Genomic DNA, 11,806 nt, shown 5'->3' with positions numbered 1-11,806 from the left:
ATCACAAGTGACACCAGCAAAAACTCCTGGGACCTTCAGAGCAGGGGTGAGATGGAGTGGAAGGCACAGGAGCTGGACTGAGAGGATGTGACCAGGCTGTGGGTCTTCCTGCTGGGGCTTTCTGAGCTAATTTTCAGCACATAGCCAGGCTGTGCAGCTCTTCACTTGTGCTGGATGAATCAGCACTCAGCAGCAGCGGGGTTAAACACCGGGTTGTTCTGTCTCCCCACTGAGGACACTCCCCCTTGTCGCTGGCTGCAGAGGAAATTTTAATCAGCACCGTGATAAGAGCCCTTCAGTCCTGCTGGGAGTTATCAGCTCCTTTGTTTGTAAATGTAACTGCTCAATACCAATACACTTGGCTCTGGGTTCTGGCACTTCCGTGCTCCACAGCCCTTTGGCTCAGGCTGCTCCCTCCCTCCAGCCACCCCTTAATCAGGGTGTTAAAACAGCCCAGGTTGTGCTGAAAACAAGGATCAACCCTGAGCTGTTTCCTTTTTACCCCTGCTGTCACTGGGAGAGAGGGTTCTGAATTTGAGGTGGTTTTAAGCTTCAAGGAGTAGCTGATGAATATCAGAGCCTGGTAATTTAGCCCTCTGCAGAGTACAGACAATATATTCATAATCATTCTATATGGAGATGAGCTAGTAATGCAATCAGGCTTATAAATCAAACCCAGGAGACATGTTAGTGCTGTTTGCCTGAGCTTCTCGGGCGATCTATCCACATGAAAATGTCTGTCTGACTCTTAGTGGGGCCAATTAACTTATAAAGATGCTCTCTCCTCTCACAGTGGCTCATTTGTTTACTTGGGCTCTGCCAGCTGGTGCTATTTTCATTCTGGGAGAGGGGGCCTGGTCGGTAAGAGATTTGTTGGAAGCCTGGGCTGCAGAGGAAGGGAAACTGCCTCAGGAGAGGCAGTGCCTTCATCAGCAGCACAGCAAGGAAACTGGGGTTTAATAAACAGCTTCCCTGTGTGAGCTGTCCCCAGGCTTCAGTGTCCTTTCACTGCCATAAACGTGGCTGCCTTCTTTTGTCCCTGTTATATTGAGCAGGGAGGGATAGCTGGAGCTCTGGTCATGCCCAGGGTGAGGCTGTGTGGACACAGGAGCACATCCCACACTCTGGCAGGTTGGGAATCAGCACCAGTGGGGCGGGGAGGGTGATGCCAGCACCCAACAAAGCAGCTCTGCTCTTGCTTTGCTTCCTTCTGGCTTGGCCACATCCTGCGCCATGCCATGCGCTGGGAGCAGGATGGGATCTGCTTTGACTGAGCAGGATTTAAGGGGTGCTGGCAGGGAGGCAGAGCTGGGAGCAAAGGGACACGGCTGGAGCAGGGCCAGCACGGAGCTGAGGTCGGTGCTGACACCAGAGGGTGGTGTGGTCTCACGCTGGAAAGCCACCGCTGGAGAAACATCCCTGCTCTGGCATGTTTGTAAGGAGAAGACTTGGAGACAAGCTCACATTTATTTTTCATAGAGATTTTTAATGTTTGTTTTTTAACAGACTTGGTTTAAATTTTTGTTTTCTACAATAATTCAATGTAAAAATCCCAGTACAATATACAACAGTTTGAACATTTGGAATAAGAAATCCAGCTTGGGGAGACACGTAAGTTCAGCTAGTTCCTAACACAGGTAGCAAATTCCCTCCACCCTCCCCCAGATTTCCCAGCCAGGAAGGCATATAGGCAGGAATGTTTTACAAATGTCACGCCCACCCTATAAAGACACTGGGTGCTGTGTCCCTGAAGTGGCACATCCCCTAGGAAAGGGCATCCTCCCCTCCATGGGATGGCTGGGAGCCTCCAGCATGGCAAGGCAGTGTTCAGGGAAGTGAGGCTGGCCGGCCCTTGTGCGTGAGTGATGTGGGATGCTCTAAGAAGGCCCTGCGAGCAGGTCCTGCAGGGTTTGGAGCTCCCTTGGCATGGAGAGGAGACCTGTCCTCCCCTTGGCAGCACTGCCAGCAGCCTTGTGCCCTACTGCAGCTGTAAGGCTGTTGGAAGGGGATGGCCCTGTAGGGCCCAGCCCAAGGGGCAGTAAACAAGGATGACAAAGATCCCTGGCTCTCGGGTCTGAAGGGACATCTCAGGGATCACTCACTGGCCTGGGAGCTGGCAGCTTTTTCAGGAAGCCTCTTGGGTTGGTCCACGGTACTCAAGCAGCCTGGGAATAGTCCTGCTTGAACAGCCTGGAGTGGTTCTGCTCAAGTGACATGGAGTGGTCCTGCTTGGGCAACATGGGAAGGTTCTGCTCCAGCTACATTGGATGATCCTGGCCAAGCAGCCTGGAGAGGTCCTGCTTGAGCAGAGGGGTCCTGCTTGAGCAGAGGGGTGCTGCTGATCAAGCAGGGTGGGATGGTCCTGCTTAATCAGCATGGGATGGTCCTGCTGGAACAACATGGAATGGTCCTGCTGGAACAGCATGGAATGGTCCTGCTCAGGCAGCATGGGATGGCCCAGCTTGAGCATGGGATGGTCCTGCTGGAGCAGAGTGTGGTGGGTCTGCTTGAGCACCATGGAGCAGCTGCAAGTGGCAGGGATCGTTCTTCACGTCCTACAGCATCCCAAGCAATGCATTCAAAGCCATTCCTGGCCTTCCTCGCCCCTCCTGGAAATCCTTCACTGCTGGAAGTGATCCTAGGGGAATCTAGTCAAGCTGCATGTTCCACATAGTTATTGCTAATGTTAGATTGGGACATTGGTGACTTTATCTAGCTGAAACCTTTATCTGGTTACTGAAACCTTCCAAGGGCAGAGGTCATCCCCTTTCCCCCCATGACCAGTTCCAGCTGCACTAGCCCTAGGGAGAAGTGTTTTCTGATGTTAGGAAAGGGCCCTTCCTGTGTGTATCAGGGGTGGCTGAGCTGGTAGTGGCTTTCCTGGGTCAGTAAGGGATGGGATATAAGGCAGGAGAAGTGGGAAGAGAAGCAGAAAATTGTAGCTGGAGTCAGATGTGCTGGGAGTAAAAGAGTGCAGGGAGGAATGGGAGAGGTCAGGCTGGGAGAAGATTGGAAGTCAGGACAGAGGTAGGAGATGAAGGAGAATGTAAGGCCAGTTAGAGAGGGAGCTGTGAGGTAAGGAAGGATGGCTGGAGGTCAGGGAGGGGTGGAGAGGGAAATCTGTGAGGTTGATGGACACTTAAAGATAAAGAGGGGTAGGAAGGTGAGGAAAAGTGGAGGAGCATAAGGAGAAACAGGGACACTGTGGGAGGCAGATGACAGAGGATGGTGAGATAGCCAGAGGTCATGTGTGAGAGGGACAGGGAAGAGGTGAAACTGCAGGGAAAAAGTATGGGGAACAATGGAAGTGAAGGAAGAATTGAGGTGGAGAAAGAAGTATGAGATGGAAGGTGAAGGAGATGGAAGATGGTGGAAAGGACAATGAATACAAAAAGTAAGGTTGGGGAGGATGAGGAGACTGGGTAGATGGTAGGAAGTGGAGGCAAATAGTGGGTGGTGTGGGGCATGGGGAAGGATGGAGGACAGTGGAAGTGAAGGATGAAGAAGGTGGACAAAATCAAAGAGGAAAACAAGGAGAAATGGCAGGTGGTGGAGGGAAAGATGGAGGGGAGATGGAGAAGAAGAGGAAGGATGAGGAAACACTGGAAGATGGACATGGATGACAGGAGGAACAAGAGACACTGAGGGGACAGAAGAAGAGAAAGACCGGAGGGCAGTGGAGGAAGATGAATGAGGAAATGGGAAATGGATAAGCACAAGGAGGGATTGGAAATGTGGAGGTGGAGAAAGTAAAATTGGGTGACATTAGCATTTGAAAGAATGGTGAAATGGTCTGAGGTGAGGGTGGATTTTGGGATAGGGAAGTGAAGAAGGTTGAGAGAGGAGATAGGAAGAGAGAAGAGGATGAAGAAAGATGGGGAAAAGGAGTGGAGGAGGTTGGGGTGAAGGTGGGAGCTAATGGAGAATAAGCAGGGATAAACTGATGGTAAGTTGTAGAGGACAGTGGTGGAGGGAGCTGAAGAGGATGGTGAGATGATGACATGAATATGAAAGGAAAAGCTGGAGGCAAAGCAAGGCAAGGATGGATGGGGCAGGGTGAAGGTGAAGAAGGAAAAAATGTGAGAAGAAGGTGGTGGTGAATGAAGGAACAGGATGTGGTGAATGAAGGAGCAGGTTAGAGGGATGGGATGAAAGTGTGGCAGGAAGACTGGATGGTGGGATATGGAGGGCAGTGGAGGAGCACAGGAAGGAGGGGTGGGAGGTGGTGGGTGATGGAGGAGAACAAGGAGGGATAGCATTTAGTGTAGGATGCAGGAGCACAAGAGGGTGGGAGGGAACATGGTGGGTAATGGAGGAGCACAGCATGGCAGGGAGGGATGGGACACAGCTGATGACAGCACACTGGAAGGAGTGTGGAAGGAGGGATGGGATGTGAAGGGAGTGGGGAGAGACTGCAGATGGTGAGTGACAGTGGAGCACAAAAAAGGACAGGATGAAGGAGGGTGCAGGACAGGAAGGAGGGAGAGGACATTGTGGCTGATGGATGAGCACAGAAAAGAAGGATGGGACCTGGTGGGTGATGGAGGAGGGTGGCAGGGAAGGATGGGACACAGTAGAAGACTGCAAGGAAGGAGGGATGGGTGAACAACGGAGGAGCAGTGGAAAAAGGCTTGGAACATAAAAGAAGATACACAGGAGGGATGGGATATGATGGGAACATGGGAAAGAAGAATGGGGTGTAGCATAAGAAGGAGAGCTGGGTTGGGTTAGGGTTGATGAAAGAGCACAATAAAGAGGGATGGAACAAGAGCAGGTATGAAAAGGATGGGACATGAAGGATGATGGAAGAGCAAAAGAAGGAGCGTGGATTTTGGTGGGTCGTGGAGGACCTCAGGGTGGGACAGTTTCATGGAGTGAACATAGGGGAGGCTGGGACCACCAGGTGATCAGGGAATCATTAAGGTTGGAAACCATCTCTGAGAGCATCGAGTCCAACTGAAGGCCACAAGGGCAGGGAGCCATGGGCAGCAGGGGAAGGGGGATGTGGGTGTGTGTGCAGGCTGGCATGGCACATGGCAGCCGTGACAACACCAGCATCACAGGGACAATGCAGAGCTGAGGGCAGCTTGGTGACAGTGCTGACAGTGAGGACCCACAGGAGTTGACAGGGAGCCCTGGTGGTGTGGCACAGTTGGGGTCAGCACATGGGGATGGTGTCAGGGACAGACAGGTGGGTGAGGAGAGCATGGGACACCGTGTGTGGCTGGGCAGCAGGCAGGATGGCAGGAACAGAGGCACAGGATCACGTCACCCCACACCTCCCTCTGCAGCAGCACTGCCCCACACAGGACAGGCAGCATGGCTCCCCCCCACCACAGCACGGGAAGGCAGCACCAAGGGTGGGGGTGAGGGGTTGCAGGGCCTTTATTCATCACACAACAAGCAGGCATGACATAAGGGTGCAGGATGGGGTGGGCAGAGAGCCTGTCATCGGGGCAGGAGGTGCCCTTCATGCGACCTTGGCATGGGCTGGTGAGAGGAAGCAGGAGGACAGGGCAGGGGCAAACGGCTTTACCCAAAACACCTCAGGTTTCACCCCAGGCTGGGCACTGGCATGTGGATAGGGGCAGAATCCATGGAGGGGCTGGAGTAGAATCAGCCACCTCCACACCTTAAGCAAAATTTCCCCACAAATTCCTTGCCGGCCTCATCTCAGCCCCCCTGGGAAATGCCCAGCACCGCTATTTACAGAGTAAGACAGAACTGACCAATATTACAAATAATTAAAAGGCAGTTTTAAAAATGAGAAACCACATTCCAAAAAGTAGAGAGTCTTTTAAAAAAACCAAACCAAACCAAAACCCCGATTATCCATGAAAATGCTAAAAACCACCCCGAAAATATCTATGTACAGCAGGACACTGCCTGTGGCAGTGCTGCACCCAACTCCTCCGTGGCAGGCAGGGACACAGCCCGGCCCTGGCTGCTGGTGAGGGTGGGCAGCACCCAGCTGGGTGATGAGGGTCCCCCGGGGGCTGGCCGGGTGCTGCAGGAGCAAAAGGCCATGGGTAGTGGGCCTGCTGGGCCCTGGCTGATGCTGGTGTGTCCGGGGACACCGGCAGTGAGCGGCTGTCACGGAGATGCCGACGGAGGCTGCGACGTGGCAGTGATGCAGCAGCTGCTGCGGGCAGCGAGCGGCCGGACAGGAGAGGGCAGCAGCCTCGGCAGCACCAGCAGTTCTTAAGAGAAACTGCAAGATGACAATGTGCAGAGGCCCTGGAAGCAGTGTACAGAGCTCCAGAGCGATGCACAGAGCTCTTGGAGTGGTGTACAGAGCTCCAGAGCGATGCACAGAGCCCTTGGAACAGCATACAGAGCCCCCGGAGCACTGTACAGAGCCCCAGAGCAATGCAGAGACCTCGGAGCAGTGGATGGAGCCCCTGGAGCAATGCAGAGCCCTTGGAGCCATGCACAGAGCACCCAGAACAAGGCACACAGCCCCAGAGCAATGCTTGAGCCCCAGGCACCTGCAGGCAGCTCCATCTGGGTGAATCCCTGCCTGGCCCCTGGCAGGCGGCTGGAAAATAGGTCAGGCAGCTGCCTCAGAAATCTCTGTTCTCTCCTGGAGCTGCACAGGGGCACCAAGGCTGCTCTGTGTGGAACTGGGTCGCAGTCCCCCAGCCTCAGGAGCTCTGCAGTGCTCTGGGGGCTGTGGCTGCTGCCCCCTCCCTCCCTGGGTAAGGCTTTTTCTGGTGGTGATAGAGGGATGTGCGGCACAGACCACGGGCCACGCTGCAGCCTCCCAAACCACAATCTCTTAATCCAATTGGTGCCTCTCCAAAGTAGCTCATTTCGGTATTTTTAAAATGCACTTGGTTTTACATTGCAGGCTGTCCGGAGTTGGGCAGGGCCAGAAGTGGAGAAACAAAATAAAAAAAAAAAAAAAAAAGAGAAAAGAAAAGAAATAAGAGAAATATGTATATTCAGCACTTGGAGAAGAAATAACTACAAGTGGCCCCAAGCAGGGAGGTGGGTGCAAGGCAGGGGCACCACAACCCCTTGGGAGCAGGGGATGTGCACACTCACACACAGAGGCACAGGCCACCTCTCCCCACGCTGTGCACCCAGCGATCCCAGCTCTGCAGCTGGAGGAGCCCGGGGACCACCCGGACCCCTCCCAGCAGCCAAGGGCCTCAGCAGCACCCCAAGAACAAACGGGTGGCCGAGGAGGGCCCCCAGCCAGCCCAGCCCGGGTGACCACAGGGAGCCTCCCTCCTCCTTCCTGCCGGGGAAGCACACGCAGCCCGCGGCTGATGCAACCGCGCGGCAATCGGGCAATTGGCCCGGGATGCCGGCACGATGCTGCAGCCCAGGCAGCGCTGGCAGCAGCCGGAGCCAACACCCTCCATCCGCGGGGTGGGTGCAGCATCACCCCTCGGCCGGTGCTTCCCTACAGCGGCCCAGCCCTCCCTATCGACACCAGCAGCCTTCCCTGGCTGCTCTCCCTTTCTCAGCCCTCGGCATAGCAGGCTCTCAGCTGGCACTCCCGGCGCGGTGGCACCGCCAGCACCCCCCGGTGCCGTCTCTGCGCAGGCAGGAGGTGATGCAGCCACCCTGCCAGGGTGTCCCCGCACCCCGGGGCTACCGGCAGCCTCCGGCTCCACATCTGCTTCGTAAGCGTCCCCGGGGCCGAGGGGACGTTTAGGAGACAGATGAGCCCGCGCTGCCTCCGAGAGGGGCCCCCGCGGGCTCAGCGCGGGCGCTCTTCCGGCAGGACAGTGGATGGCAGGCACGCTGCGTCCCCCGGCCCCCCGTCCTCACTCACTCGAGGCCCCCGGCTTCTCCTCCGCCCTGGGGGGGTCCGCGGGGTGCAGTTTGCACTTGGAGGGGGAGTGGCGGACCGCGGAGCGGGATGGCCGGGCAAAGCAGGAGGTGAGGGATTGGGAGCTGCAGTCACACGCCGTGTCCTGCAAAGATAGACAGGGCACAGCGGAGTTAGAGGGGTCAGGCACCCTGTCCCCCGCCACGGCGGGACACCCCGGGGGGCTCCGTGCCTCGTTACCTCGCTGGCTATAGCCGAGATGAGGTCGGGGTCCCGCAGGGCTGCGTCCTTACTGCCCTGGCCAGGGGACGAGGGCTTGGGGTCCTCACAGCTGCCCTGCTTGAGGACCTTCTTGTTCAAGACACGGGAGATGTTTTCGTGGTGGGTGGCGGGGCTGGGGTGCTCGGCTCTCTTGCTCTCCTCCCCAGTGGCCTCCTTCTTCTCCTGGGGGGCGGTGGGGCTTTGCGCTCGCCCGCAGACGTTCCTGAAGAACTCCTGCACGAGGCCATACTTGGGTGCTTCGGGCTTGGCCCGGCTGCTCTCGGGGTAGCCCGGTTTCCAGATGGACTCGGTGCTGCCCGCATGCTCCACCACGCTGAACAGGCTGGACAGGCCATCGTTGATGTTGCTGAGGACGGGGCTGTCGCGGGTGGTGGTGGAGCGGGCCCAGGCAGAGCCATTCTGCTTGCTCTGGTGCAAGTTCCACAGGCTCCTGTCCTTGGAGGCGTCCAGCTTGGAGGAAGACCTCCTCTGGAGCTTTGGAGAGCCGTATTTTGGGGAGCAGCATGGCCGCTCGATCCTGGAGTGGACCTTATCCAGGGAGGAGGAGATCTGCTTGCTGCGCACGGACACGAGGGAGGAGCTGCGCGGGGACCAGCTCTTGCCATGCATGCTGGCGCCGCGGGGCAGGTCGGTCTGGAGGCCCACGCTCACCGTCTGGATGGTCTGTGTGCCCACGTGGGCCAGCCCCACTGTCTGGCTGGAGGTGCTTTTCACCTTCCTCTCGAGCGAGCTGGAGCGGATGGCCTGGCGCACGCAGTTGGTGATCTCCTTCATGTCGTCGCTCATGTTGCCGGAGATCTCCAGGTCGTGCAGCGAGGGGGGGAAGCGCGGCACCGGCGGCACCGCGCTCTCCCCCGCGCCGCCGTCCAGCAGCTCCTGCTGCTGCTTGGAGAAGTTGCACAGCCACTGGCTGTAGGTGCCCTCGGCGCTGGCCGACTCCTCCGGCTCCTTCGGCTTGGCCATGGTGAACAGGAACCCAGGCTCGATCATGATCTTGCCCTCCTTGTTGTGCACCAGAGGCGCCTCCAGCCGCCTCACCACCGGCGGGCTGTAGTAGATGCGGATCCCTGTCTTGTCGGGTGCCGTGTAGCTCCTCTGGATTTGTTTCTGAGCTGGGTCGTGCCCGGAGAGGCTGCTTGCCCGTGAGTAGTCCCAGGAGGAGATGCCCAGCTTCTCCTTGGCCAGGCTGTCAGGGACAGGCTGTTCGATATTCACATATGTACAGTTGGAGGGAGGGAGGCTGGCGCTGTCCCGGATCCCCTTGGGCAGCATCTGGGTGGTTGAGGATGACTTTTTGCAGCGGGCATGGTCACCAAGCCCTGGCACGGTCTTTCCAGAGAGGTAGGGAGAACAGTCGAGCAAGCTTTCAAACTCTGACATGGAGGAAACAGACTTGGTCCTGTGGGAGGAGAGAGGATAGGGATCAAAAGGGGGCAGGGCAGGGGATTGGGGAACAGCTGAGGCACTCTGCTCCCACCCCAATGGGACCTTCCTGGGCACCCAGTCCTGCTCCTTAGAGGGAGCCCTTTGCTTCCAGGACTACCCTGGAACGGGTTACATCTCCCTGTGACTCTCAGGGATGTCAAGCCCAGGGGATCCCTCTATGTTCCAGGGACTATGGAGGCACCAGCACACTCACCTTTTGAGGTTGGTTCCCTTGGCTTCTGCTTCAGAGATTGTCTCCTTGTCTGTGATTTTCTCATTGAGAGCCTAGGAGGGCACAGGAGAAAGCTCCGGGGTCAGCAAGCACAGGACCAGAGCACAGAGATGGGCTGCAGCTCAGAGGCTGCATCCTGCTCCCCTCCAGCTCCACCAACTTCCCCAAACACTGAGGCACAGCAGTCCCAGGACTGCATGGGGCTTGCTGCAACCACATCTATTTTCTATTTAAAATCTGCTTTTTATAAAAAGAAGCTCTTGGGGGGTTCAGCCATGCCCTTCATGCTCTTATTCTCCTGGTGCTTGCCCTTGCAGCCTCATTTGCTGTTTAAGGGGGTGTTAATTTGGGTTCACACATCCTCCCATCTAACCCTTAGCACAGACCTGGGCCCTAAGAGCATCCTGAGAGCACTCCACCCTCTCTTACCCACCTCTTTCCAGTTGCTGCTGTGCTTCTCCATTTCAGAGTGCTTCAATGCCCATGGATTGGATCCTTTCTGCAACTGGAGAATGTATCAGTCACTCAACATGAGTTGAGGTGCAACATGACCCTCTCTGGGCAAGCAAAAGCATGAAACATTCTTGGGGCAAGCAGCAGAGGCTGGAGGACACATGAAGGATGGGGGGCACCATACCTGGTTGAGTTTGTTCTGCAGGTCCTTTGCTTGCTGCTCTGCCTGCTGCTGCTCCTCCTTGAAGCGAGCCAGCAGCTCCACCTTCTCCTGGTTCCAGTTCTTCTCGCTGATCTGCAGCTGCTTGGTGAGGTCCATGACAGCGCTGTAGGACTCAGCCAGGAGATGCTGGTGCTCCTCACGCTCCCTCTTCAGTGCCACCTTCCAGTCTGGCAGTGCACGCTCTGCGATCCCTTTGCCTGCTTTTGACTCCAGCTGTGGGGACAGTGGTGGCTGTGAGGGACCCAGGGCTCCAGTGTGGTGCTGGACATCTCCAGCCAACAGGCAGGGCTGCGGGCATCCTGTTTGCCAGTGCCACTCCCATGCTGCATGGCTGGGCTATAAGCATGTCCCCAAGGACGTGACACACACAACATGGCTTGCTCATGGAATAGCCAAGCCATGGCCAGCCCTGGCTTGCAGCCACATCATGCCAGCTGGCCAGCAGATGGTCACCCAGCAGGACACAGGCTGAATGTCCTGCCTGCCTGGCTGTGCTCCTGCCTGCAGGACCTGGCTCCTGGAGAGGGGCACCATCACCTGCAGTGCTGCCTGAGTGGCCCCCAAGGATGCAGCACCACTGGGATGCTGCCACCACAGCTGCTCTGCTCGCTTTTGAGGAGGAGATATGGGAACTGGGGACTCATGCTCTGCCAGGAGAAATCCTGCCTGGAAAGTGCTGGCACCCGTGCTGGGGAGCAGAGCTGATGTACAGCCATGGGCTGCTGCCAGCACAGCGTGAGTGGAAACCTCTCAGTGCTGGGAGGACAGGGCTGAGTGACTGGTGGGACTCATCCTACAGGCAGGAGCTTCTCCCTTTGCCCAGGCTGCCCTCCCTCCACCTCCTGCCTTCCCTGCAGCCGTGGATCCCTTCTGCAGCATCCGCAGGAGTGCTGTGACTCAGGGAGGGGGAGAGGTGGGCTCTGATGCTGCCTGTCCTCAGGAGGGATGCTGAGCCCCTGTCCCATCCCACCCTCCCCAGACAGAGGAATAAAGAGCATCCTCTGCTGCTCCACAGTCAGATTTCCATGCCAGCTCCGTTGCCATGGAAACTCTCCTGCCTGAGTGGCTGCTAATTAAGATTCCCACAGTGCCACCCCGCTCCCAGCCCAGCGCTTGGCACAGGGCACAGGCAGGCCCCCAGCCCCCCAGCAGGCATGGAGGAGCTCTGCCACCCCACAGGGTGCCCGGGGCTCCCACCTGGGCGATGTGGCACTTGAGCTCAGCACGCTCCATCTCCCAGGCAGCCTTGGCCTTGGTGAACTGCTGCTGCAGCTCGCTGGCACCGCGCCGCTCCTCCCGCAGCTCCGTGCACAGCTCCTTCAGGGTCACCTTCATGTCTGCCAGAGTCTTGATGCACTCGTTGGGCTGCAGGAGAACAGGGGTGAGCACAGGCAGCAGGAGGGGACCC

At 57.1% G+C, this 11,806-nt stretch overlaps 1 protein-coding gene across 1 annotated transcript in view; it reads right to left on the bottom strand.

Annotated features, from left to right (window-relative positions):
• Positions 1–1,683: 1,683 nt before the first annotated feature.
• The window catches only part of MTCL2 (microtubule crosslinking factor 2), a 28,794-nt gene continuing 18,671 nt past the window's right edge, over positions 1,684–11,806 (bottom strand). The window contains exons 10-16 of the mRNA XM_084218122.1: positions 11,596–11,763; positions 10,360–10,611; positions 10,156–10,227; positions 9,705–9,775; positions 8,024–9,464; positions 7,787–7,928; positions 1,684–6,851 (exon numbers count right to left, since the gene is read on the bottom strand). Coding sequence (XP_084074248.1) covers positions 6,823–6,851; positions 7,787–7,928; positions 8,024–9,464; positions 9,705–9,775; positions 10,156–10,227; positions 10,360–10,611; positions 11,596–11,763 — 2,175 coding nt within the window. The 3' untranslated portion in view covers positions 1,684–6,822. The remainder of the gene's footprint in view (positions 6,852–7,786; positions 7,929–8,023; positions 9,465–9,704; positions 9,776–10,155; positions 10,228–10,359; positions 10,612–11,595; positions 11,764–11,806) is intronic.

Source organism: Fringilla coelebs, assembly GCF_963513975.1.
Source record: "Fringilla coelebs genome assembly, chromosome: 18".
In the NCBI taxonomy this organism is placed as follows: domain Eukaryota; kingdom Metazoa; phylum Chordata; class Aves; order Passeriformes; family Fringillidae; genus Fringilla; species Fringilla coelebs.
The sequence above is the reverse complement of the archived record's forward strand: the minus strand, read 5'-3'. Positions and strand labels throughout refer to the sequence as shown.